General features: G+C 39.8%; 1 protein-coding gene across 2 annotated transcripts; it reads right to left on the bottom strand.

Annotated features, from left to right (window-relative positions):
- On the bottom strand, positions 1-27,341 carry TOP2A (DNA topoisomerase II alpha). 2 transcript variants are annotated; one of them, XM_032163551.2, is made up of 35 exons: positions 27,202-27,341; positions 26,178-26,333; positions 25,861-25,951; positions 25,432-25,495; positions 22,894-23,039; positions 22,608-22,705; positions 22,170-22,382; positions 21,052-21,225; positions 20,759-20,860; positions 20,514-20,651; positions 17,898-18,036; positions 17,370-17,527; positions 16,951-17,076; positions 16,249-16,359; positions 16,000-16,105; positions 15,800-15,909; positions 14,341-14,433; positions 13,930-14,044; positions 13,704-13,825; positions 12,162-12,310; positions 10,115-10,346; positions 9,796-9,930; positions 9,476-9,676; positions 9,139-9,334; positions 8,278-8,369; positions 8,011-8,175; positions 7,800-7,883; positions 5,550-5,732; positions 4,717-4,807; positions 4,053-4,205; positions 3,687-3,810; positions 3,538-3,581; positions 2,976-3,110; positions 1,435-1,634; positions 1-1,117 (listed from the first exon to the last, which is right to left on the bottom strand). In XM_032163551.2, the coding sequence occupies exons 1-35, from the start codon at positions 27,220-27,222 to the stop codon at positions 989-991; spliced, it is 4,596 nt and encodes a 1,531-aa protein (XP_032019442.1). In that variant the 5' UTR covers positions 27,223-27,341; the 3' UTR covers positions 1-988. The 2 variants fall into 2 exon arrangements, with proteins under 2 accessions (XP_032019442.1, XP_058301601.1); XM_058445618.1 differs by lacking the exon at positions 27,202-27,341 and adding an exon at positions 27,015-27,159.
- Between the last annotated feature and the right edge of the window lie 299 nt (positions 27,342-27,640).

Raw genomic sequence — 27,640 nt, forward strand, 5'->3', positions numbered from 1 at the left:
TTGCAATGTTTAGAACATTTTATTAAAGTACAAAATTGTTGGAATTTAGCTAATAGAAAAACATAGTAAATATTTACAAAAACGTTGATAACATCACTCAAGTCACACACATATAACAATGTAGACAGGTCTCAACAAAGTTTACAAATTGAAATTATGGAGATTTCCCAAAATGAATCTAATAGCTCATTGCTGAGCATGGTTATCAATATAACATTTAGGATCTTGCAGCAAACGTTGTCCCCGAGTCTTCTGCAATCCAGTGCCTCTTAGAAATTGATTTCTTTCTTTGGGAGATTCAGACTCAGAGGCAGCCAGAGGGGACAGGTCAAGAGCTGAAATAATCACATAACTAGTCTAATCTTCTTCATTCTATTGACTGTGTCAAGTTATAGACACAGCCAAAGGGTTTTTCTTCAGCCTCTGATGATTTGAGATGAAGAACATGAGCAATTTCTCACTGCTTAAAGAAGAACTTAGCACATAAGAGGCTGAGTATAGAGTATCTGTACTAGAACCATAAAGTTCTATCTGATGGTAAATTATGTATAAAACTAAGATAAAACAGATAATTATGCTCTATCTCATATTACTGAAAGTAGGAAAGGAGGAAGAGTGACACTTTTAAATCAAACTGCTCTAGTTTTAGCTTAGTGGAGGTTAATAAACACACTGCTTTATGCTGAAGTGACCAGATAGCTATTTCTACAGTTCAGAAGAACTTAAAAATCAGGTTTTAAAGACAAAAGAAGGCAGACTCAAAACAGAGACAAAGCAGAGAAGAAAACAATGCCCATGAGATGGTCACTATTTAGACAGTATTATAAAAAGCTAAAGAACACTTGGGCTTTACTTCACTTTGATGGTCTTGTACTAAAAACACCTTCCCCAAAGTAAATTCAGAAGGGAGGAAGTTAAGAGCTTCAGGTAACTTTAAAACCAGTCTTGGGCTCAGTAAGATAATTACTTAAAATAATCACCTCACATTTTAAAACAGATCATCTTCATCTGACTCTTCCAGGTACTTTATAGGTTTCTTTGCCCGTACAGATTTTGCCCGAGGAGCCACAGCTGAGTCAAAGTCCATATGGAAGTCATCACTCTCCCCCTTGGATTTCTAAAAGAGAAAAGCCCAGGTAACTTGCACATTGTAAATCTGACAACATAATTGTAATGTAAAAAAATGTATCAAGACGCTATATTCAAGGAGTTTTCTACTTTCTACCAAGTAATAAGAAGCAGATCTAAGGCCAACTCTTCCATTGCCCAAATAAGTGGCATATTTAACTTTGTTAAAACTAAATATGTACAGTAAAAGCTAATAGATTATGAGAGTTAATTTTCTTAAAGATATGCCAAATTTTTAAGAGCAATGGCTTAGTTACTTGTTTCAGAACATCTACAGCAAAAGGACTGACTAGGATCAACACTCACCTTGCTTGTGACTGCTTTCGAAACAATTTTCTCAAAATTAGAGTCAGAATCATCAGAAGTGGATGCCTTCCTCTTGCGGCGATTCTTGGTTTTGGCAGGATCAGGCTTTTGAGAGACACCAGAATTCAAAGCTGGATCCCTTTTAGTTCCTTTTGGGGCAGCCCTTTTTTTGGCACCAGTAGTGGAGGTGGAAGACTGACCTGTAATTCAACACAGGCATTTGTCACAGCCGCTCTTTTTTTGAGATGGGGTCTCACTCTGTCGCCCAGGCTGGAGTGCAATGGCGCTATCTCGGCTCATTGCAACCTCTGCCTCCTGGGTTCAAGCGATTCTCCTGCCTCAGCCTCCTGAGTAGCTGGGATTACAGGCGTGTGCCACCACACCTGGCTAATTTTTTGTATTTTTAGTAGAGATGGGATTCCACCATGTTCGTCAAGCTGGTCTCGAACTCCTGACCTCAGGTGATCCACTTGCCTCGGCCTCCCAAAGTGCTGGGATTACAGGCATAAGCAACCATGCCTGACCTAGTCACAGCCACTCTTAGATGAATTGTTCTCATTGCGAACTTTCTTCAGCAATGTGATGACTATGTATATTTAACATAGGAAAAGACAATCTAAGAGAGGTGAAAATAGAGAATCAAAGTATTCTTAAACATTCTATTTTTTTTTTTTTTTTTTTGAGACAGCATCTTGCTCTATCTCGCCCAGGCTGGAGTGCAGTGGCACGATCTCAGCTCACTGTAGCCTCTGCCTCCTGAGTTCAAGCGATTCTCCCGTTTCAGCCTCCCAAGTAGCTGACTACAGGCACGTGCCACCACACCTGGCTAATTTTTTATTTTTAGTAGAGACGAGGTTTCACTATGTTGGCCAGGCTAGTCTCGAACTCCTGACCTTAGGTGATCCACCCATCTTGGCCTCCCAAAGTGCTGGGATTACAGGCATGAGCCACTGCACCCAGCCTTAAACTTAATTCATTTTCAAGAATACGCTTTACGTTAAACATTTGCAATTGCTTATAAATCCTATCCTTGTCATAGAAATGAACTAGATGAAGCCTGGTACTGGGAGAAACACACTGATTTTAAACATTTGGACTACCTTATTTTTGGAGACAGGGTCTTGCTTTCTCACTCAGGCTGGAGTGCAGTGGCTTGATCATAGCTCACTACAACCTTGAACTCCTGGCCTCAAGCAATCCTCTTGTTTTAGCCTCCCAAAGTGCTGGGATTACAGGCATGGGCCACTCTGCCTGGCTTTTGTTTTGTTTTTTGACTAGTCAAGTGCAGTAGTGAGAAGGAGGGAAAAGAGTAGAACAAGGAGTTTGATCTGTAACTGAACAATCAATAGAGATAACTTACTGTTTTGGACCAGTCTTGACTACTAATTTTGATTATAAAGATATAAAAGAAATTGCTTCCAATTGGAAAACGTTTAATTTGTAATATCAATGGTAAGTTTTGGCAATAAAAAATTGAAATTGACACATGGAAACCAGTTAGTTAATTGCAACATTAACCCATCTCAAAGATTTAGGCTTACTTTTTGCTGCTGTCTTCTTCACTGTCACATTCTTTTTAGGAACTGGGTTTGTAATTTTAGTTTCATCTGGGAAATGTGTAGCAGGAGGGCTTGAAGACAGTGGTACACTGTCCTTAGCATCATCAGCTTCAAGGTCTATTATTTCAAATGGAAAGAAAGATAGTACATTTAAGCAACACATGAAAATCCATTTTCTGCCTTGTCTCTGGTATGAATTCCTATTTAAACACCAAATATGTGACTTTTCTGGAATATTGAAAACATACTCTTAAAACTTTGTTCTAATTTCTGAATTTTTTATTAGCAAGAACAGTTTTTATTTTTTGTATCTCTAGCACCTAGCAAAGTACCTGGCAAGCACTATGATTACTTTTAGTATACTGAATGCAGTACCTATTTACATGTGAAACTAAACCCAGTGAACAGTATCAACGTAATGTTAATAAGAACTCAAATTTATTTCCAAAGGAAGTACTTGGATAATGTAGCCAGGATTAGAACCCAGTTGGATCTGAGTGTCCCAGTAAGGCAGATGTCTCCCTACTTTTACTTAAATACATACCTGACATGGTGCTTTTCTGTGGTTTCAGTTCTTTGTTAGTAAGTCTAGAATTAAAAAAAAAAATATCCTGACAACCAATTCTAAATGTGTTAAGCAAAAAATATATTAGAAACAATCATGAGAAAACCCGTATTAGATAAGATACTTGCTTTGGGGAAGTTTTGGTCTTCGGTGGACTAGCACCTGATGGGACAAAATCTTCATCATCAGTTTTTTCATCAAAATCTGAGAAATCTTCATCTGAATCCAAATCCATTGTGAATTTGGTTTTTGCTGGTAAAAAAACCATATACAAAAAAATCAAAGAGGGTAGTAGGAGAAACAATTCATAGGTCGATATAACATTTCATGAATATTTTAGTTTTTAATCTCCTGAAAGATGCTTCAGTGTTTCAAAGCTTTAACATAATTTACTGCTCTATTAAGACACAGTAATTTCTGGGGCAAAGTACCCTGAAGTATATTGGCCATTCCACTCTTACAGCTTATCTATAATGTTCTTTAGTTTTCCTTACTTGCTGCTCTCCGTGGCTCTGTTTCTCGTGGAGGGACATCAAAATTACTTTCGTCACTGCTCCTATCTGATTCTGAATCAGACCAGGGATTTCTCTTCTTTCCTTTTTTGATTGGCTTAAATGGCAATGTACTTTGTTTCTTTGTCTTTGTACCTAGAGGGGAGATAGAAATTAACTACCTTTATATATTCTTAGACTCACTTTTCTCCATCTATCATCCATCCATCCTTCAAATTTATTAACTCCTGTGATAGTTCTGAGAATACAATTGTGAAAAGAGACAGATATGGTCCCTGTTTTTGTGGTGTATATAGCTTGGTCGCTTAATCTCATAAATAAATGTGGCCGGGCACAGTGGCTCATGCCTGTAATCCCAGCACTTTGGGAGGCTGAGGCAGGAGAATTGCCTGAACCTAGCAGGCGGAGGTTGCAGTGAGCCAAGATCTCACTACTACTGCATACTGCATGCCAGCCTGGGCAACAAGAGTGAAACTTTGTCTCAAAAAAAAAAAAAAGGGGTCTAAGTAGAATTCAGATACAGTCCTCTTTCACGTTTCTCAATTCAATTCAACAAAAAGGTTTTGAACATCTATGTGGAATGTACTAGGTAACAAACACAATTTAATCTTCACTTTATACCATTTTCCTAAAAATGTTGTAATACCTGGTTCTCTTTTCTGTTTCTTTTCTAATCTTTGTTTTAGGCCTTCTAGTTCCATACCATCTTCTTGAGGGCTTCCTTCAGTATTTTCATTCTAAAAGATACCAAAGTTAGGGTTAGATATAGAATAAATTCTGAACTATGTGATTAGAGATTTTATACATTTTTGGCCGGGAGAGGTGGCTCATGCAAAGTAATCCCAGCACTTTGGGAGGCCGTGGTGGGCGGATCCCTTGAGGTCAGGAGTTCGAGACCAGCCTGGCCAAGATGGTGAAACCCCGTCTCTACTAAAAATACAAAAATTAGCTGGGTGTGGTGATGTGCCCCCAACTACTTGGGAGGCTGAGGCACGAGAATCGCTTGAATACCGGAGGCGGAGGTTGCTGTGAGCTGAGATCCTGCCATTGCACTCCAGCCTGGGTAACACAGCGAGACTCCATCTCAAAAAAAAAAAAAAAAAAATTTACACATTTTTTTTTTCAATTTTAAGTGGAGATATGCATCAATATTTTATGCATAATATTTTTAAGAGTATTACGTCTTTTTTTTTTGAGATGGAGTTTTGCTCTGTTGGCCAGGCTGGAGTGCAGTGGTGTGACCTTGGCTCACTGCAACCTCTGCCTCCCAGTTTCAAGCGATTCTCCTGCCTCAGCCTCCCGAGTAGCTGGGATTACAGGCGCCCGCCACCATGCCCGCCTAATTTTTTTAATTTTTAGTAGAGACAGGGTTTCACTATGTTGGCCAGGTTGGTCTTGAACCACTGACCTCAAGTGATCTACCCACCTTGGCCCCCAAAGTGGTGGGATTACAAGCGTGAGGCACCACAAGAGTGTTACCTTAATTTTCTTTTTATTTTTCTTTTCTGCCTCTGCTTTCATTTCTATGGTTATTCGTGGAATGACTCTTTGACCACATGGAGAAGGCAAAACTTCAGTCATTTGTGTTTTTTTCCCCTTGGCCTTCCCCCCTTTCCCAGGAAGTCCGACTTGTTCATCTTGTTTTTCCTTGGCTTCAACAGCCTACAGAAGGGATATAAGAAAGCAAGTTTAAATGTTAACAAAAACATTACCATATGTAAACAGCCAACAGTTAAACTGATTTCATTTTGTTACATCTTAAAAACTAGTGATAAATTGCTCCATAACCTAGTATACTATCAACAATAGTGAAGATGTAATTAAAACACACCTTGAAGGAAGGCATGGAGACAGTAGACTGGGTTTTATTCCTGATTCTACCACTTAACCTTTTTGAGGAAAACAAGGGAGAAACTAAAAATAAAACACGTATATACATATATATTTGTAAACTCACATACAAAATACGAAAGGAAGTGATGCACTTATCCAACCGACTGATTACAATGAGCTAGGCAGCTATACTGAAGTGCAGTAATACAAATTTGCATGTTAAATTTAAGAAATAAAGCTTTTGGTGTTTTTCTTTCTTTTTTTTTAAGAGACACCCAGGCTGAGTACAGTGGTACATGATCATAGTTCACTGCAGCCTTAAACTCCTGGTCTCAAGTGATCCTCCCACCTTGGCCTTCGCAGTAGCTGAGACTATAGGCCCACACCACCATGCCTGGCTATTTAAAAAAAAAAATTTTGTAGAGATGAGGTCTTGCTGTGTTACCCAAGCTGGTTTTGAACTCCTAATCTCAAGTGATCCTCCTGCCTCAGCCTCCCAAAGCACATTGGGATTACAGGTGTGAGCCACAGTGCTGGCCTTTTTTATGTTAAAATAATGTTGAGAAACAAATGTTATTAGGAAGATTTAAGTAACAAATAACCTTCTGAAACCATCTGGATAGCCCTGCTTTCTCCTTTTTTATTTTTAGATGGAGTCTTGCCCTGTCACTCAGGCTGGAGTACAGTGGCGCGATCTCGGCTCACTGCAACTTCTGCCTTCTGAGTTCAAGCAATTTTCCTGCCTCAACCTCCTGAGTAGCTGGGATTACAGGCAGATGCCACCACACCCAACTAATTTTTTATATTTTTAGTAGAGACAGGGTTTCACCATGTTGTCCAGGCTGGTCTCGAACTCATGACCTCAAGTGATCTGCCCACCTCAGCCTCCCAGAGTGCTGGGATTACAGGCATGAGCCACCATGCCCTGTGGCTTTGTCCTTTTAAGTTGACTTGGGGGACTGGGTTGGTGGTCTTCTTCCACATTTAAGCTCTTTTTATCTTCTCAGTCCTAATATGTTCTTCCCTTTATCAAAAATCAACTCCTGCTTTTTTCTTTTTTTGTCCAAAAATGTCTGAACGTCGGGGCAGTCTCCTGGTATCATTTACTGTATTCTAAATAGTATTATTATTATTATTTTTTGAGACAGAGTTCCACTCTTGTTGCCCAGGCTGGAGCGCAATGGTGCGATCTCAGCTCACCACAACATCCGCCTCCTGAGTTCAAGTGATTCTCCTGCCTCAGCCTCCCAAGTAGCTGGGATTACAGGCATGTGCCACTATGCCTGGCTAATTTTGCAATTTTAGTAGAGGCAGGGTTTCTCCATGTTGGTCAGGCTGGTCTCGAACTCCCAACCTCAGGTGATCTGCCCGCTTCGGCCTCCCAAAGTGCTGGGACTGTAGGTGTGAGCCACTGGACCCGGCCTTGTATTCTAAGTAGTATTTAATAATCTGTCCCTCTTTTTTTTTTGAGATGGAGTCTTGCTGTGTTGCCTAGGCTGGAGTGCAGTGGTGCGATCTCGGTTCACTGCAACCTCTGTCTCCCGGTTCAAGCAATTCTCCTGCCTCAGCCTCCTGAGTAACTGGTATGCGCCATCATGCCTGGCTAATTTTTGTGTTTTTAGTATAAATGGGATTTCACCATGTTGGTCAGGCTGGTCTTGAACCCCTGACCTCAAGTGATCCACCCAACTCAGCCTTCCAAAATGCTGGGATTACTAGCGTGAGCCACTGCACCTGGCCAATATAATCTGTTCTTTAATACGCTATTTTGAATTTATCCTTATGCCTCTTATTTTCTTTTTATTGCCAATTGTGAACTATCTTGACAAAGGTATACTGCTGGAATATATTATTTCATTAATAAAAATTCTAACATTGGCATTATAAACTACACACCTCCAATTCTTCAACAAATGTAGCCAAGTCTTCTTTCCACAAATCTGATGGACTCTTTCTCTTTAATGTGTCCAGCTCTTGTTCCTTCATAAGATAATTACAAAATTGAGTTAATATATGTATACAAGCAACATTTTCATGCAACACACAATTTTTACTTTTACCATTAGAACAAAACTAAGCAGCATGTACCATCCTACCATCAACTCACTTTTTCATTTCTTAGCCTGCAGAGTTCATCTTTCTTTTCCTTGGTTAAATACCAAAGGGGCATATCAAGAAGATAGTTGAAGGTTGGTCCAGAATCTGTTACGGAGTCACTCTTTCCAGTTTCCTTTTCGTTGTCACTCTCTTCGTTTTCTTCTTCATCTGGAACCTAAAGGATTAATTAAAATCTGGCTTTATTAGAAAATGTGAAACATAAACATTATACAACACATAGTCTTTAACAATATAGAAAAGTGCCACCCAAGATTACCTTTTGCTGGGCTTCTTTCCAGGCCTTCACAGGATCCGAATCATATCCCCTCTGAATCAGAACTTTAATTAATTCTTTCTTAGGCTTATTTTCTATTTTTAAAACAGTAAACAGAGATAATGATTTTGAGTAATATTTTAGGAAAGGGATAAGGTTTTACCACAAGTCAAAAGTTTAAAACTGGAAATTAAACTGTCTTGGTGCTTGCATAAATTTGTATTATCCCGGTATACAGGCAAGTATCCCTAAACCATTGACAAATGTAAATTACCACAAGGGGGCAGTCAAATCATATATGAGGCTATGATCAAATCTTTTTTTTTTTTTTTTTTTTGGAGACAGGGTCTCTCTCACTCTTGTGTCCAGGCTGGAGTGCAGTGGCACTACCTAGGCTCACTGCAGCCTTGACCTCCCCAGCTCAAGTGCTGGGATTACAGGCATGCGCCACCGCACCCAGACAGTATAAGCCGTTTGTAATCTTCCTGCCTTTTTTTTTTTCTTTTTTACCATCAGATTTATTATCTCTTCTCTCTTTGTCTCTTTCATTTTCTGTTCCTGTAGATATGATTAGTGTATCTATTCTCTTGGTCAATCAGTTTATGCAAGGTCTTCTAGCTCTCTATTCTCCTCATGTCTAATTGTCAACTAAATCTTGATTTCTCAAGATGCTCAGTCAAGGAAACATCATCTCTTTCAAACTATAAATACCTAATCAGATATTTTAAAGAAATGCGTGTATAAGTGACCAGGTGAATTAAATGGATTTTGCCTCTTTCTCCACCATTACTCTCACCAAAAATGTTTAAAGGAAGTTTGGCGTAACTAGAGTTTTAGTAAGCAGTTATTATTCCCAAAACATACCAATGATTATTTTGCCATCTATTTTCTCTAAGATAAAGCGAGCCTGATTATTCAGTTTAGCAGATTCAGCACCAAGCATTCCTAGGAGCCATTCTTTTCTTAATCCATAATATTTAAGTCTGAGTTCAAAAAAGTCTCTTAGAATATCCAACACCGTGTCATATTTCTTTAAACAGCCTACGTGGTCAAAAAGCACCTGAAAAAGGAAAACAAGATTAGAGCCAAGAATAGACAAATTGGCTAAACTTTATAAAGGCAGACTAAGATATACTTTTAAAATTGATACTAATCTTTAATATAAATTGAAACGTGTACATCTCACAAAACAAATACATACCATAGAGTTGCATGTGAGACTAGTTTGGAGTTTGAAGACTTTGTGTAGTCCGACTCTCTCTGCCTCTGCCAGTTTTTCTTCAGTCATCTTCACAACAAATTTCACAGTGGTATCTGTATGGTATTCCCTGTAGTCTGTTATGAGAGGAGGTGTCTTCTCAGTGCCATTCATCATGGGTTCTAGAACTTGTTCTTTGTATGTCTAAAGAAAGAAATAATCCTGAAGTTTCTAAAATATAGGCTTCTGAATAGTCAACAGCAATAGTACAAAAAGGGTTTCTTTTGATCACAAAACTAAAACAGGAATCCACAATTATTTACCTGGGTCCATGTTCTGATGGGAAGCTCTGAGATTTCAATGGTTGTAGAATTAAGAATAGCTACTTCACCACTAATCACATATTGATTTGGAGCCAGTTCTTCAATAGTACCCTTGAAGTTCTTGTAACTTGGAAGCTAAATTGGCATTTTAAAAAACAATGTTTTCTAAATGTGATACTAAACAGAAATCACAACAGCGTTTAACAATAAATCTAAAGTATGAAATTAAAATTTATGTTTGCAGCATCTGTAATCATACAGTCTATTCAACTGAAACCCAAGGAAAAGTTAAGGCTCTTAACACACACAGAATACTTACCATTGGCAAAGGTTCTTCTCCATCCATCAAACGCCTGATGTTATTTACAATTTCACGCACATCAAAGTTGGGGATTTTGCAGGACCACCCAGTACCGATTCCTTCAGCACCATTTATCAGCACCATAGGAATAATAGGAATGTACCATTCAGGCTCAACACGCTGATTGTCATCATATAAAAACTTCAACGTGTGATCATCTTTTGGTGGAAATAACAATCGAGCCAAAGAGCTAAAGAAAAGAAACAAAAGAATGTTATTTTATAAAAATACTGAATTTGACACTTTTATGGAAAGGACATGTGTTGTACAGGAAAATTATCTTGGCTTTACTTGCTGACTAATATTCATTTAACAATATTTATTGAGTACTTTCTATGTGTCACGCACACGGATATAAAGTCTCAATCCTCAAGGAGCTCACATTTCAGTAGAGGTTTGACAATTAACACATATTTTGTTAGGTGGTAGGATAAACAAGAGAAGAAAAAGTAGGAAAGTGACTGAAGAGGTGCTAAGGAAAGTTAAGCAGTTTCTGATAGGATAACATTTGAGCAGAGGAAAGACACTGAGGGCGCCAGGTGCAGTAGCTCGCGCCTGTAATCCCAGTACTTTGGGAGGCCGAGGCAGGCGGATCACCTGAGGTCAGGAGTTCAAGACCAGCCTGGCCAACATGGTGAAACCTCATCTCTACTAAAAATATAAAATTAGCCGAGCGTGGTGGCACATGCCTGTAATCCCAGCTACACGGGAGGCTGAGGCAGGAGAATCACTTGAACCCAGAAGGCGGAAGTTGCAATGAGCCGAAATTGCGCCACTGCACTCCAGCCTGGGCAAAAAGAGCAAAACTCCGTCTCAAAAGAAAAAAAAAAAAAGAAACTGAAGGACTGAGCCATGTGGATATCTAGAGAAAGAGTGTTGCAGGCAAAGGAACCAGTAAGTAAAAGGCCCTGAAGAGGAAATGTGCTCGGTATATTTGAGTATAGGCCGAGGACAGTGTGGCTGGAGAGGAGATGGTATGAGAAGGAATCAAAAGATATGGAAGGTGGGGACACGGATCACATAATGTCTGGTTAGCTAAAACAGGTCTTTAGATTTTACTCTGAGCAGTTGAAGGTTCTGAATCAGAGTGACTTATTTTTTAAAAAATAATTGGCTGCTATAAGAAAAGATGATATATTATGTTACAATAGTTTAGATGAGATGCAGGTGGCTTAGTATTTTTCCAATGCAGATCTTATAGGATTGGCTGAGGAACTGGATGTAAGTATCGAGCAAAGGAGTCAAGGGTGACAAGGTTTTCAGCCTGAGCAATTAGAAGGATGGCATTTCATTTACTGAGACAGGAAAACTAAGGATTTGGTTTTAGACTTATGTTTGAGATACTTAACTAGGTATCCAAGTGGGAAACGTTGAGAGGGCAGTCAGACATAAAAGTTGAGAGTTCAGGGGAGAGACCAAGACTGGAGATTTAAAGGTATAGACTGGATGAATGGGAGATCATCTGGGAAATGAGTGTAGGCATTGGAAAGAGATCTGATGAAGGAGCCCTGGAATGGGCCAGTATTTAGAGGTTGGGAAGGTGAGAAGGATCCAGCAGAGAAAGCTAATAAGATAGAAGAGAACCAGAAGAGTCTACAGTCAGAGGCCAAAGAGTTTCAAGAAGGATGGAGCAATTAGTAACCGTTTGAATGCCACTGAAAGGGTGACTGGGATGACAGCTGAAAATTGACCATTCATAATATACTTTCCATAGGCTTGTAAAGGAGTAAAATTTCAATTGTGATATTTAGGAAGAATCAAAGTTTCCTCTATGCAGTCCCAAGCTCTACATCAGGATTTCTCAACCTTAGCATAATTGACATGTTGTGCTGGATAATTGTGATGGGGGGGTGGGCAGCTTTCCTGTATAAGCCTCAGCCCTGGCCTCTGCCACTAGATGCCAGTATCTTCTGATTAACTGAGTTTTTGTATTTTTGGTCAACTAAATCTCACATTGTTTCAAAACTGGAAATGGCAAGTCACTAGAAAGTGAAAGCATACCTACCTGAGCATTGTAAAGATGTATCGTGGACTAGCGGAATCCTTGCCACCATGTAGCCTGGTACCAAACTGACCAATGGGCTGCAAGAGGTTCAGATTATTGCTACCCACAAAATTCTGAGCCAAATTGATAATGGTCATCATTAGTGACATCTGTGGGGAAAAAAGATTCATTAAGCTGAGGCTTTTACTAATACAAATACATTATTATGACTTAACCTCACTATAATCCTGTAACATTTTGTGAGGTTTAGTTGTTTAGTGACTTTCCTCAGATTAATAGATGGCAGAAATAGTACTTGAACCTACAACTTCTGGCTCCAAGTTTAGGGCTGTCGTCCAACAATTTCTATTAAATCCCACTCAGCTTTGAAGGCATAGTTCCTCTCCTTATCCTCAAAATGAAATATTTCCTCCTTTGTGTTACAATGCTGTTTTCATTTCTATTCTAGCATGTATCACTTTATTTTATAGCTGTGTGTGTATTGGCCCTCTGGCTAAATTGTTATTATATCTTGGGGATAAGGTACATATTTTTATTTTTGTATACCTGGTACATGGTAGGCATTCAACAAATGTTCGTTGGGTGAAAATTTATCTTATCCCTACTATATTTTGATTGAAAGCAACAAGACAACCATTATATTTAAAATTCTAGAAATCTGTAGGCAGTCTAGTTCTTTAAAACTGTTTTACATAATTAATGCAAAAAGCAACCACAAAATATTGGTGTAAAGTCAAACAATTCAGACACACATAAAAAGTGAAAGTTGCCCTTTCCAATTCTCAGGGGTAACTAAAGTGAACAATTTGGAACATATCCTTGTAGACAATTTTAGTTATTGTTCTATCTCTTTTTTTCCTCACCTGACAATAGACCCTGGATATTCCTCAGTGTCAGTGCACACAGATTTACTGAAGTTACAGCACTGATTCCATGCATACCTGTGTCACAATTTATTATAACAATTTTCAAATCAGTGGAGGTCTAAATTTTGACATCACAAAGTTATAATAAACATACTATTTTTTAATGTAGACCTTTGCAGACTTATGAGTATCCCTGCAGGAATATTACTTTCAGAAATCAAAGGGCAAGCAGGTTTATTCTTTGACAGGTTTTACCAACTTGTTTTTTTTTTTTTTTTTTTGAGACAGAGTCTTGCTCTGTCACTCAGGCTGGAGTGCAGTAGAGCATCTTGGCTCACTGCAAGCTCCGCCTCCCGGGTTCACGCCATTCTCCTGCCGCAGCCTCTCCGAGTAGCTGGGACTACAGGCGCCCGCCACCACACCCGGCTAATTTTTTGTATTTTTAGTAGAGACGGGGTTTCACTGTTGTGAAACGTGGTGTTGATCTCCTGACCTCCTGATCCGCCTGCCTCGGCCTCCCAAAGTGCTGGGATTACAAGCGTGAGCCACCACGCCCGGCCACCAACTTGTTCTTTACTATGAATATATGAGCTTATACTTTCACCAAATCTGTTTTGAGAATGACTGCAGGGATTTCTGATATAATGCTTTCTGGAAACATGGATTGTGTGTTTACCTCACCATGATGATAAGAAGACATTTCAGCCACTGATCCAGCTAATTGGGCAACTTTTACCTCTCGCTTGTCATTCCGTTTGAAGCAAGTAAACAAAACCTTTCTCTGACCTGGTTTCAAACCTTTAAAATGAAATAAGAGCAAACATAAGTATCCTCAATTTAACCATTTTTGGAAATTTGATTTCCATCTTACAATGAAAACAGACTAACAAATTGGAACTCACCATCCACCATAGAAGGGATAGATCTCTCATTATCAGAATTTGAGAACAAGATAAGTTCCTTGTTGATGAAGTCATTATATGTCAGATATGTGGTAGTTTGTCCATACAAGTAATCCTGAAGGACCAAATAGTATTACATGAGACCACTGGTCTAAACAATGCTCAACACAAAAATCAAACAGAAACCTTTAAGAACTAAGAATTATTTCTGTAATTGTTAAGTCTATAAAAAATATTGAATAATACAGAAATATTTTATGTTTTAAAGATAAAGCAAATTTAACTGCTGCACAACTCTATCATATCAAATTTTTTACTAAAATAACTATTCAGTAAATTCAATTTGCTATAGTATCAATACCAAAATGTCAGTCTAACAATCCATTTTGTGGGATATATTTAAAACTTTACCTCAGGAAGCCCAAGTAACTTTCGTTGTCTTCTATCCTCCATGAAATTAGTTAACCATTCCTTTCGATCATCTGTTTGTTTTTTGCTAAAGGCCTATAAATTAGGATGAAAAAGATGTCACTGGTACTAATAGCTTCCAAAATATCCTTCTACAAAGAACGAACAACAGAAAAACAACAAAAATCCTGTTTTCCTTTTGTTTTCTTTTTCTTTTTTTTTTTTTGAGACGGAGTTACTGCTCTCTTGCCCAGCCTGGAGTGCAATGGTGTCATCTTGGCTCACTGCAACCTCCGCCTCCTAGGTTCAAGCGATTATCCTGCCTCAGCCTCCCGAGCCCCTGGGATTAAAGGCGCCCGCCACCACGCCCAGCTAATTTTTATATACATATATATTTTTGAAATGGAGTTTCACTCTTGTGGAATGCGATGGCGCGATTTCGGCTCCCACAACCTCCACTTCCTAGGTTCAAGTGATTCTCCTGCCTCAGCCTCCCGTGTAGCTGGGATTACAGGCACGCGCCACGACGCCCAGCTACTATTTTGTATTTTTAGTAGAGACGGGGTTTCACCATGTTGGTCAGGCTGGTCTTGAACTCCCGAGCTCAGGTGATCCGCCCGCCTTGGCCTCCCAAAGTGCTGTGTTACTGGCGTGAGCCACTGCGTCCGAACTCTTTTTTTTTTTTTTTTTTGAGTCAGAGTCTCGCTCTGTCCCCCAGGCTGGAGTACAGTGGCACCATCTTGGCTCACTGCAAGCTCTGCCTCCTGGGTTCACGCCACTGTCCTGCCTCAGCCTCAGGAGTAGCTAGGATTACAGGCGCGTGTCACCACGCCCGGCTAATTTTTTTTTTTTTTTTGAGATGGAGTCTCACTCTGTTGCCCAGGCTGGAGAGCAGTGGCCTGATCTCGGCTCACTGCAACCTCTGCCTCTCAGGTTCAAGCGATTCTCCTGCCTTAGCTTCCCAAGTAGCTGGGACTACAGCCGCGTGCCACCATGCCCGGTTAATTTTTTTGTATTTTTAGCAGAGATGGGGTTTCACCTTGTTAGCCAGGATGGTCTTGATCTCCTGACCTTGTGATCCGCCCACCTCAGCCTCCCAAAGTGCTGGGATTACAGGCATGAGCCACTGCGCTCGGCCAATTTTTGTATTTTTAGTAGAGAGGGGTTTCACCATGTTGGACAGGTTGGTCTCCAACTCTTGACCTCAGGTGATCCACCTGCCTTGGCCTCCCAAAGTCCTAGAATTATAGGCATGAGCCACGAAGCCCAGCCAAAAATCAAAATTTTCTAAAATATCTGATTCCTTCTCTGGGATATGCTTACTGGAAACATTCTATTCTAATAAAACATTCTTTTTTTTTTTTTTGATATGGAGTCTTATACAAAAACGTAAATGTTTCAATTGACTAAAGTAGTGATTTCTAAAATTAGAATGTATATATAAAATACAACTCAAACCTACCAGGCTGATAGCAGCATCATCTTCAGGACCAGAATATTTGAACTGGATACGATGTCTTTTCATATCTGCAAAGTATTCTTTAGCTTCCTTTGATGTGCTGGTGCCCAAACCTGTAAAACCAAGAATACCAAGTTCCCTCATATAGTCTTGTACAGGGTGTATCATAAAATGAGAAGTTCTATATGGGTTTCATTACAAACCTTTGTAATATTTGACTTTCCACTTTTTATGATTTGGAGTAGAACTCTTCCATTCTTCAAATTCAGGAAGGCTATAAAATGCCATTTCTTGCTTGTTTTTAGACACCTGTGATAAAAAACAATGACTGTGGCTTTGTACACTGTGGGGTCCCCTGTATACCACTACATGTGACTGGGCTTATATGTATATCCAGGTTTGAGGAGTAGGGTCTTAAAATATCCATGATCGTATCTTAGAAATTAGCGTACCTTTACAATGGGAGTGATAAATTCCTCCAGAAAACGATGTCGCAGAAGAGAGGGCCAGTTGTGATGGATAAAATTAATCAGCAAGCCTTTGATGTGGGAACCATCTTGGTCCTAGAAAGATTTGAAAGCCAAAGTTCAAAAGAATTGTTAGGCTGGGCGTGGTAGCTAACACCTGTAATCCCAGCACTTTGGGAGGCCGAGGCGGGCGGATCGCCTGAGGTCAGGCGTTCGAGACCAGCCTGGCCAACATGGTGAAACCCTGTCTCTACTAAAAATACAAAAATTAGTTAGGTGTGGTGGCATCTGCCTGCAATCCCAGCTACTCGGGAGGCTGAGGCAGGAGAATCGCTTGAACCCATAAGGCGGAGGTTGCAGTGAGCCAAGATTGTGCCATTGCACTCCAGCCTGGACGACAAGGGCGAAACTCCATCTCAAAGAATTGTTTAGAAATAAAAAAAATTATGACCTACTGGCAATTTGTCAAATTTTCTATGGGAATCAAAAAAGGTCTGTTCAAATCCAGACTCACTTAACCTGTATTTGCAACATACATGATATAAGCATATCTGATTAGATGTTGATTAGAGATGATGAATAAAGCTCCTATTTAAGTAATTTATTTTCATGGCAAAAAAACAATGAAATTAAATTAAGACATGCTTAATTTAGTTGACAATCTAAAAATTTAATAGCAAATCTGACCTGATCTGTCATAATCATTATCTTCCCATAACGAAGAGTCTTCAGTGAATCTTCATCTTCATAGTTTTTCTTGTACTGAAGACCCACAATCTTGATGATATTGTTAATCTCAGCATTTTCCATGATCTGAAATGGACATATACCAAAAAAGTGTCTTGTTTATAAATTTGAAAAGAACAAAGAAATTTAACAGTACATGTTGCTTGGATTTTCTTGAGCTCCAGTATTTTGAGCTATTAGCTTACAATTTACTACATCAGAAAGGTCTGTTAAAATAGGCTACAATGTACCTAATTTCTCAAAATAAGCACAAATTGTCTAAAATATATTTTAAAATGCCTAATGAGGGAATTAAATATAAGTATAAAGTCTTGTATTATAAATTAGATTTAGATTCTAAAGATAGTTTTATATTCTACCTGCTTATGAGAAGCTTCTCGAACATTGAGTATTTTTCCTCTAAGAGGGAAAACCCCATATTTGTCTCTCCCAACCACACCAAGGCCTGAAACAGCCAAAGTTTTGGCTGAATCTCCCTCAGTCAGGATAAGTGTACACTCAGTGGAGTTTCGACCCCCTAAAATAAAAATATACAAATTAATATTAGCACATTTAGTTCAACCTCAAATATACTAACTTGAACACGCTGTTTATAGCCTTGTGATAAAACACAAATAATTTATTATATAACAAGTAAAATTATTTGTTAGGTAATAGATCATAATATAAACATTCTTGTTTTATATTCCAAAATAATCACCTCAATATTATTTATAACATGGAAATGACCTAAATGTTCCATAATAGGAAACGGGTCGATTTTTAACAAGTTATTCTGTTGAATATAGTTATTCTGTCAAGGGAAAAATAAATATCCATGGTATGCCATTAATGAATAAAATAACAACTATAAGACTTAAAGTTTGGAAACATTATTAAATATATACCTGCATCATTGGCATCATCGAGTTTGGGAATTCCCTTGATTCTATTATGTTTTACAGCTGAACACTTCTTGTTTAACTGGACTTGGGCCTTAAACTTCACCCAGTTTAGTATGCTTTCTACAATACCACAGCCAATTGCCTGAAAATGAGAAGATTCATATTAGAGATCATATTAGGGAAGAAGGGATCTATCAGAAATCTAGAATACAAATGAGCCTTAATAAAAATAAAAATGATTCAAAAATTAAACAGATGTAGAACAATAATTTCTGGATAGAGGGTGGCATATCTTCCCATGTCAGGTTATCACCACTGAGGGAGCTGCTCCTTTTGGTTCATTCGTTCAATAAATACTTACTATATACTTATATTGTGCTAGCACTGAGCTACTTGTTGGAGATATAGTGGTTAAAACAAATTAGGCCAGGCACTGTGGCTCACGCCTATAATCCCAGCACTTTAGGAGGCCGAGGTGGGCGGAACACCTGAGGTCAGGAGTTTGAGACCAGCCTGGCCAACATGGTGAAACCCCGTCTCTACTAAAAATACAAAAATTAGCTGGCGTGGTGGCGGGCACCTGTAATTCCAGCTACTCGGGAGGCTGAGGCAAGAGAATCGCATGAACCCAGGAGGTAGAAGTTGCAGCGAGCCAAGATCGCGCCATTGCACTCCAGCCTGGGTGACAAAAGTGAAACTCCGTCTCAAAAAAAAAAAAAAAAAAAAAAAGTAGCCAGGCATGGTGGTGGTGAGATGGCTGTAATCCCAGCTGCTTGGGAGGCTGAGGCGGGAGAATTGCTTTAACCTGGGAGGCGGGGGTTGCAGTGAACTGAGATCAAGCCACGGCACTCCAGCCCAGGAAACAGTGAGAAGCTGTCTCAAAAAAAATTAAAAATAAATAAATAAATAAAATTAGACACAAATAAAACAAATTGAGACACTTGTCCTCATCAAGTTTAAGACACAACATAGAAGACAGACATAGCTGGGTACAGTGGCTCACACCTGTAATCACAGCACTTTAGGAGGCCGAGGATGGTGGATCAAGTGAGGCCAGGAGTTCAAGACCAGCCTGGCCAACATGGTAAAACCCCATCTCTATTAAAAATAAAAAATTAGCTGGATGTGATGGTGCATGTCTGTAATCCCAGGTACTCAGGAGGCTGGAGAATCCCAGCTACTCGGGAGGCAAGGAGAATCACTTGAACCTGGGAGGCAGAGGTTGCAATGAGCCGGGATTACGTCACTGCACTGCAGCCTGGGCAACACAGCAAGACTCCGTCTCAAAAAAAAAAAAAAAAAAAAAAGACCGGGCACAGTGGCTCACGGCTGTAATCCCAACACTTTGGAAGGCTGAGATGGGTGGATCATTTGAGGTCAGGAGTTTGAGACCAGCCTGACCAACAGGGTGAAACCCTGTCTCTACTGAAAATACAACAACAAAAAAATTAGCAAGGCATGGTGACGCATGCCTGTAATGTCAGCTACTTGGGAGGCTGAGGCAGGAGAATCACTGAAACCCAGGAGGCGGAGGTTGCAGTGAGCTGAGATCATGCCACTGCATTCCAGCCTGGGCGACAGAGCGAGACTCCGCCTAAAAAAAAAAGACAGAAATAAAATAAGTTACAGTATTATAAGTGTTATGGATAAGCAAAAAGTTTGCTAATAAGGTATGTTCAATATTATATTGGAACCAACTTAGGTGGGGGGAAAGGTAGAAAGTAAAGGCTTTCCTGAGGAAAGGACAAGACCTAAAGTAGCCAGGTGAAAAGGATGTATTTCATGCAGAGGGATTAGCATGTGAATAAACTCTGAGGGGAAGAGCACTGTGCTTTTCAGTAATTTAAAAGCAACAGGACAATATAGGAAAAACTGGCACTGAGATGAGTTGGAGAAGCAGGTGTAATTAGATTACAGCAGATCTTTATTGTTGGCCAAATTATGGAATCTGGACTTTCCCTGAGTGGAAGTCATTGAAAGATTTCAAATGAGAGTGAAGACAAAAATGTGTGTTTTAACACAAAAGTCACTCAAAAGCAATGCAAGGAAAGGACTTAACCAGTATGAAGGTTAAGAACCTATTGTAGTAAACCAAAAAAGAGATAATGGTGAGAAGCTACTGCGGCATCCAAGAGATGATTCTTGTTCATTGGATTAGAGAGGAGGGGAAATAAAGGAAGGCTCCCAGCTTTCTTGTTTATACAACCTAGAGGTTGGTTGGGGTTTTTTTTTAACTAAGATAGGAAGTTGTTTTTTTGTTGGAGAGTGGGGGCTGCTTGTATGGGGACATCAGTGAGTATGGAGGTAACAAATTTAATTTTGGATGTGTTGATTGAGAGCAAGTCTTAGGCATTTAAGTGAGGGTGTTTGTTAAACAGCTAGATTAATTAAAAAGTGATCTAAGTTTAATGGTGAAATGTAATTGGAAAATACTGAAATATAGACGATAATCAAGTCCTTGGTAAATCAGTTAAAGAAAAGCCCTTTTTTACTTCCTTTTCAGATTGGGAAGACTTGGAGAAGTGCACTATGGGAAGAATCATTGTTTCTGCAGAGCTGAGAAGCACAATGGAAAATAAAGTCAGGTGTTTCTATTTTTATTTCCCTCTAAGTACTCACAGCTTTGATAAATTTTTCACTCAATTGGCATGTTGATCCAAAGCTCTTGGGTTGTAAAGTCATGTTTTCTTTTGTCTGAGAGTCAAAGGTTGGGTTTTCAATTAAGGCATTTACAAAAATCCACATGTGATTTTTCACCTGCAATAAAAGTTGATATTAAGTCACTAAAAATGTACTCATGCTTTATTTATAGCCTTTCTCTTCTTTCTTGACTTTAGAAAAAGAAAACTGCCAAAAGCACATACCTGATGTGCTTTTACTGCAACACCACCCTTGTTCTTCTTCTTCACAACATCAACAAGTTTAGTCACAATCTGATCAGCTACATAATCAACATGTCTGCCACCCTAATAAGGAAAAACACCAAACCATAAAACTCAGTATCCTCAAAATTATAATAATCAAACATTAAAAAAACGAATTTAACCTCCTTTATACTACGCTAGCCCAATATTCAAGTCCACTTTATATATTAAAAACAATAAGAACACATATATGTAAAGATAAATCATGATTAATAATTTAAGAATAAAATTACCTTGGATGTAGCAATGCTGTTGACAAAGCTAATTTGCTGAAAGCCTTTTTCACTCATAGTTAAACACACTTCCCACCTGTGGTTTACTTGTTCATGTATTACTTTCAATGAGTTACCAGTTTCATCCAACTTGTCCTTCAAATACATGTCCACATAACTACGAAATCCTTTCACCTGTACAGGAATTAAAGGTAATAGTATTAAGAAAGTTATTAAAAAATAGGTTTAGTGATAGACTATGAGGACTTTCCAAAACCAGTGCAATGATGTTCACTGATAGGCATAAGGGAATGGTCATTAAAGGACACAGGCCAAGGTGGGTGGATCACTTGAGCCCAGGAGTTCAAGACCAGCCTGGGCAACATAGTGAGATCCCTACCTCTATTAAAAAGAAAAAAAAAATTAGCTGGGCATGGTGGTGCTGCCTGTATTTCCAGCTATTCCAGAAGCTGAGGTGGGATGATCGCTTGAGCCTGGGAGGTCCAGGCTGTAGTGAGCCGTGATTGCATCACTGTACTCCAGCGTGGGTGACACAGCGAGAGGCTATCAAGAAAAGAAAAAAAAAGTAAAATAAAAAAAGGACATGAAATATTTATTTTAGATGTTTCTTTGAGAAAGAAATCCTTCAGTAAGTTTAAAATGAGCTGATTAAAAAATGTGGCATACCATTCTCTTTTCAAGAACATATGTGAGAAGTGGTAAGAAAATACATATGGTTGGGCCAGGTGCAGTGGCTCATGCCTGTAATCCCAGCACTTTGGGAGGCCAAGACGGGTGGATCACGAGGTCAGGTGTTCGAGACCAGCCTGGCCAACATAGTGAAACCCTGTCTCTACTAAAAATACAAAAAATTAGCCAGGTGTGGTGGCAGGTGCCTGTAATCCTAGCTACTTGGGAGGCTGAGGCAGGAGAATTGCGTGAACCTGGGAGGCGGAGGTTGCAGTGAGCTGAGATCGTGCGACTGCACTCCAGCCCGGGCAACAGTGAGACTCTTGTCTCAAAAAAAAAAAAAAAAAAAAGAAAAAAAAAGGACATATGGGAGGGGAAAAAATTCAATTTTGCACTTGACAATGATTACAAAATCCCTTATTATCCTTAACATCCAGGAGAGTACTCACTGGCAGTTTATTTCCATTAAGAAAGACTTTGACATCTTTGGTGGATCCAGCAATATCATATGCTCTTCTGACCATTAGTGCAACAATATCTTTGTCCAGGCTTTGCATTTTAAATTTAGACAAATCAGGCTGAAAGGTGATACATGTATAATCTTCTCCATTGAAGGGCTTGAGTTCCATCTCACCAGCTCTCCCCATATTATCCATCCATGTCTATGGAAGTAAAGAATAGGAAAGATGAAAAATTCAAGTCATCTCACAAACTGGAAGTAAATAACATAAATTTATGAGTCCTAATAACCTAATATATGCTTCTGAATAATTTTCCATACTTCAATAGCTTATAAATTATGTTAAATTAAACCTATCATTAATGCCATTATAAATGGCTATACTACTACCATTTATCATTAAGGTACAAGACACTTATTTACTTGCCTGTTTGAACATTTTCTTGTATTCTCTACTGGCTGTTTCCACAGTAAATTTGGTACTGAATATGTTACACAATTTGGCTCCATAGCCATTTCGACCACCTGGGCAAATAAATATGAAACACTATTTTATTGTTACTATCTCATTGACAGCTTTATTTCTTAATCACTGGCAGAGCTATTCAATTATAGAGATTTATTTCCATATCTTTAACCCTCATGCCACAGACAGTCATTTAAAATATATATATTTTTAGTAACAAATACGTTATTTCCCCTCAATACTCTACCTGTCACTTTCTTTTCATCATCATCATAGTTACTAGAAGTTAGGAGCTGTCCAAATATGAGAGCTGGGACATACATCTTTTCGACTTTGTGTTCAACAACAGGAATACCTTTTCCATTATTCCATATACTAATTATATTGTTTTCCCTAAGAAAACAAGATTGAAAATTGTATTGTACAACACATTAAACGAATGCTTAACATTTAAAAATATTTAAATACTATTATTTCTAAAATATGTATATTCAGGCTGGGCGCGGTGGCCTGTTCCTATAATCCCAGCACTTTGGGAGGCTGAGGAGGGCGGATCACTTGAGGCCAGGAGTTCTGGCCAACATGTTGAAACCGTCTCTACTAAAAATAAAAAAATTAGCCAGGCATGGTAGCGCACACTTGTGATTCCAGCTACCTGGGAGGCTGAGGCAGGAGAATTGCTCAAAGTGTTGCGATTATAGATGTGAGCCACCATGCCCAGCCCTCAATTTTTTTGGCACTTTTCATATATACCTTCTGAAATTCAGCAGGAACAACATTTCCCACCATGCTTAGTTCCTGACATTCCTGAAATAGGAGTCAAGAGGAAAAAAAAACCTTTTCCAACACCTGAATAGACACTGATAATGTTGAAAAAATACAAAATTTTAAAATGTTAGGATAAACAGAGGGAAATGATTTATGCCCAATGGAAAGAAAAGGACAATCTGGAAACATTATTATACACCACTCCCACTCCTTTTTTGAGACAGCATCTCGCTCTGTCACCCAGGCTGCAGTGCAACGGCAGGATCACAGCTTACTGCAGTCTTGACCTCCTGAGCTCAAGCAATCCTCCCACTTTAGCCTCCTGAATAGCTGGGACTACAGGTGTCCATCACCACACCTGGCTAATTTTTTAATTTTTTGTAGAGATGAGGGTCTCACTGTTGCCCAGGCTGGTCTCAAACTATTCCTGGGCTCAACTGATCCTCCCACCTTGGCCTCCCAAAGTGCTGGGATTACAGGAGTGAGCCATCATGCCTGTTATAGCCCTTTCAAGAGGATCATCTATACATCTCTTGTTCCCACTCAACAAAGTACATGGCAAAACAAACATAAAAGGGAAAAACACGCTGGGCGCAGTGGCTCATGCCTGTAATCCCAGCAATCCCAGCACTTTGGGAGGCTAAGGCAGGCAGATCACTTGAGGTCAAGAGTTCGAGACCAGCCTGACCAACATGCAGAAACCCCGTCTCTACTAAAAAAAATACAGAATTAGCCAGGCGTGGTGGTGTGCGCCTGTAATCCCAGCTACTCTGGAGGCTGAGGCAGGAGAATTGCTTGAATCCAGGTGGTGGATGTTGCGGTGAGCCGAGATCATGCCACTGCACTCCAGACTGGGCAACAAGAGCAAAACTCCAAAAAAAAAACAAAAAAACAAAAAAACAAAAAAAAAACTATCAATCATAAACTGCCTTGCTCTCAAATAAAATGCTGAAGACTTATTTCAGTTATTTTAAGTTAATTCTTGAATGGTAATATATTTTAGTTAATAACTAGATATACATTATGGTTCTTGTTCTACATAGTACTTATTATCTATAAAAAAACTAGCTCAACTTTTTTTTTTTTTGAGACAGAGTCTTGCTGTGTCACCCAGGCTGGAGTGCAGTGGTGCAATCTCAGCTCACTGCAAGCTCCACCTCCTGGGTTCCCGCCATTCTCCTGCCTCAGCCTCTCGAGTAGCTGGGACTACAGGCGCCCACCACTACACCCGGCTAATTTTTTGTATTTTTAGTAGAGACAGGGTTTCACCGTGTTAGCCAGGATGGTATTGATCTCCTGACCTTGTGATCCACCCACCTCGGCCTCCCAAAGTGCTGGGATTACAGGCGTGAGCCACCATGCCTGGCCCTAGCTCAACATTTTTTAAAGACTATGATATTGAGTCCTTAGGAAAATCCAGGTATACTTTGTCATAATTAATCAGACTATCAAAAAAGCGAAATAAGCACCCTGATCACCCACAAGGGACACCCCACGTTTATAAGCAGAAATGTCAGATCAAATTATTCTCTACCACCACCTACTGGTTTACTGTTTGAATAGCATCATGAGAAAAAGTTAAAACTCCAGATGCCAGAATACTTACAGCAATTACTGAAGGTGCTTGCTCAAATATTTAGGGATTAGGTGTCATAAGTCCTGTAATTTATTTTGAAATGATCCAGACAAATAGGCTGCGTGCCATGGCACACACCCATAATGCCAACACTGGAGGAGTGCTTCAGGCCAGGAGTTCTAAGACCAGCCCAGGCAAAATATCGAGACCCCTTCCTCTAAAAAAATTAACTAATTAAAAAAAAGATGGAGAAAATATGGAAAAACGTTGGCAACTGTTGGATCTAGGTGGTGGGTATCCATAGGTTTTTCATTTTAGCATTCTGCTTTTGTGTACTTTTGTGAACTTCTGTTTAGGAAAAGCCAACCTCACCAGTAATCAAAATACATGCAACTAACAATAGCAACGAGTTACATAATAAAAACAAAGCAAAAGACGTACGGATCAATTGTGACTCTAATACAAGACATTTTTGGGTCTCTTTGTTTGTTGTCCGCAGCATTAACTGAAAGAAAATAAAATATACATTTGTAAGAAATTAGTGTTTTAAAAAATTCTGTAATGCTAAGTAAGATATAGAAAAAAAAAAAAAAAAAAGGTTCCCAAACAGCACAGGAGTGGCATTAACAAGGTGTTAATTTAGCGATTTTTGTCCATAGTACTGTTTCTAGGAGAAAGCTCAACCTCCTGGGCTCCAGGAAACCACCTCTCCTTTATCAACTAATTGAAATGACAGGAGCCCTGGCTACAGCAGGTTTAGTAGAAATTATACTTTTTTTTTTTTTACTTTTATCTTTTTTTAATTTTTATTTGGAATGATACTTCTTACGAAAGATTTGACCAGATCTTTATATTAAATGATTTACTCACCTAGAATCTCATCAAAGATTTTGTACAAACCAGGAACAAAAGTGATTTCCCTATAGTTAATGCCAACATCTTCATCGTAAACCCACATTTGCTAGAAATAAGGCAAAGAAATACTGTTATTTTTACTCTGTATTCATTGTTCTGTTATCATGATTACCATAAAGTCTTCATATTAAGTATTACCACATTTAGGCCAGTTCCAGTGACACTCAGTACATGAGAGGTACAGAAAGGTCACACTCGGTACATGAAAGGTACAGAAAGAAGAGTATCCATTTCAACTACTAGGTAACTGCCTTTGATGAGCTTGATTTTACCTGGGTCACTAATTCCACAGAACCAATGTAGGTGTCTGGGCGGAGCAAAATATGTTCCAATTGTGTTTTCTTTTGATAGATTCTTTCAACAGACAGTCTTTTCTTAGCATCTTCATTTTTCTTTATTTTGTTGATTTGCATATTTTCATTTACAGGCTAGCAATTAAAAAAAAGAGAAAGAAGAAAGGGGATTTTTAATCATAAGTTTACCCCAAACTAGGAACAAAATGCCTACCATAGTGAGATGTCAACACACATTGCAATCTGTTAGTAGGCAGTGGTGGAGTTGACAGTTTTGTACAAACAGGACAATTTAAATTCGCTGCGGCCAAGTCCTCAGGTGTCAGGTTAAACAGACACATATTATCTCACTAAGTGGGTCTGTCTGGAAACCTCTTTTCTTGAGCAACGTGGTAGATGTCATCAATAAAACACACCCACATCTTTCAGTTCCTGCATACATTATTTACCGAGTGCCTATTATTATAAATTATTTACGGTGTCCCGAGCACACGACAGATTCTAGCTCGGCAGCAGCAGTTTGGGCGGCTATCCGTTCAATCCCTTGGCCACCTGAGCGTTGTGAACTCAGGAAGGGGGCGCTTTTGAGAGCTGGCCGGCTGCTCCAGGGAAACACTGTGCCAGGCTCTGCCCTTTCCAAGATCGGGGACATTCAAGACCGTTTTCAAACAGAGGGCAGGAAGGGAAAGCATCTGTACGCGCGACTCAATAACGTCGCACCCGGGCCGCTGTAACATGGATCCACTACGGGACCAACGGACTCCTGCCCCTAGAGACAGGGCAACAACGCACGACACCCTGGAAGCCGGGTCATACTTCACTAGTAGCACCAGAAGGGGCTTCCGCCTCTTCACGATCACCCCGGAACCGGGAAATGGAGAATATGGCTCCCAAGCCCTTCGCCGGCCTGACCGCAGCTCCGGAGCTTCACCAGTCACGGGCGGCCAGAGGGATGCCCGGGCCGCGCTGAGGCTCCACCGCCAGTCCCTCCCGGGAGCCGTACCTGCAATGGTGACACTTCCATGGTGACGGTCGTGAAGGGGCTCGAGAACCCTGAAAGAGACTAAACAGGCAAGACCCCACGAGACCACCCCCGACCAAGCCGCTTCTCCACTGACGCGCGTCGGTTAGGAGAGCTCCGCTTGAACCTTCCTTTAGCCCGCCCGAAGCAGACCAGCCAATCCCTGACTCGCTCTCACTGTCTCCGTCCAGAAGAACCAATCGTAGCTTGTCTTTTATATCCACCTATGAACCGCTGAGTTGGCCGGGGTTTGTTTGAATAAGCCAATCAGGTTAGGGAGGCGGGACTAGAGCGGTTTCAAAAGGCACCACTCGGCGGCATAGCGGAGAGATTGACAGGGAATCTGGCCAATGAGAAGGGCTCACTTGTTTTCTCGGGCGGAAAGCTTGGAAGAAATGGGCTTTGGAAGCGGGAAGGGGTT

Source organism: Hylobates moloch, unplaced genomic scaffold, assembly GCF_009828535.3.
Source record: "Hylobates moloch isolate HMO894 unplaced genomic scaffold, HMol_V3 SCAFFOLD_10, whole genome shotgun sequence".
NCBI classification, from domain to species: domain Eukaryota; kingdom Metazoa; phylum Chordata; class Mammalia; order Primates; family Hylobatidae; genus Hylobates; species Hylobates moloch.

Bases quoted from the DNA above. Each gene is read 5' to 3' on its own strand.
- TOP2A (XM_032163551.2), bottom strand. From the start codon at position 27,222: ATGGAAGTGTCACCATTGCAG. The intron at 20,861-21,051 runs GTAATTTTATTC...TTTCCTTATTAG, and splicing joins ACAGCATTGCTACATCCAAG to GGTGGCAGACATGTTGATTA. The intron at 9,931-10,114 runs GTAAGTATTCTG...ATGCCAATTTAG, and splicing joins GAGAAGAACCTTTGCCAATG to CTTCCAAGTTACAAGAACTT.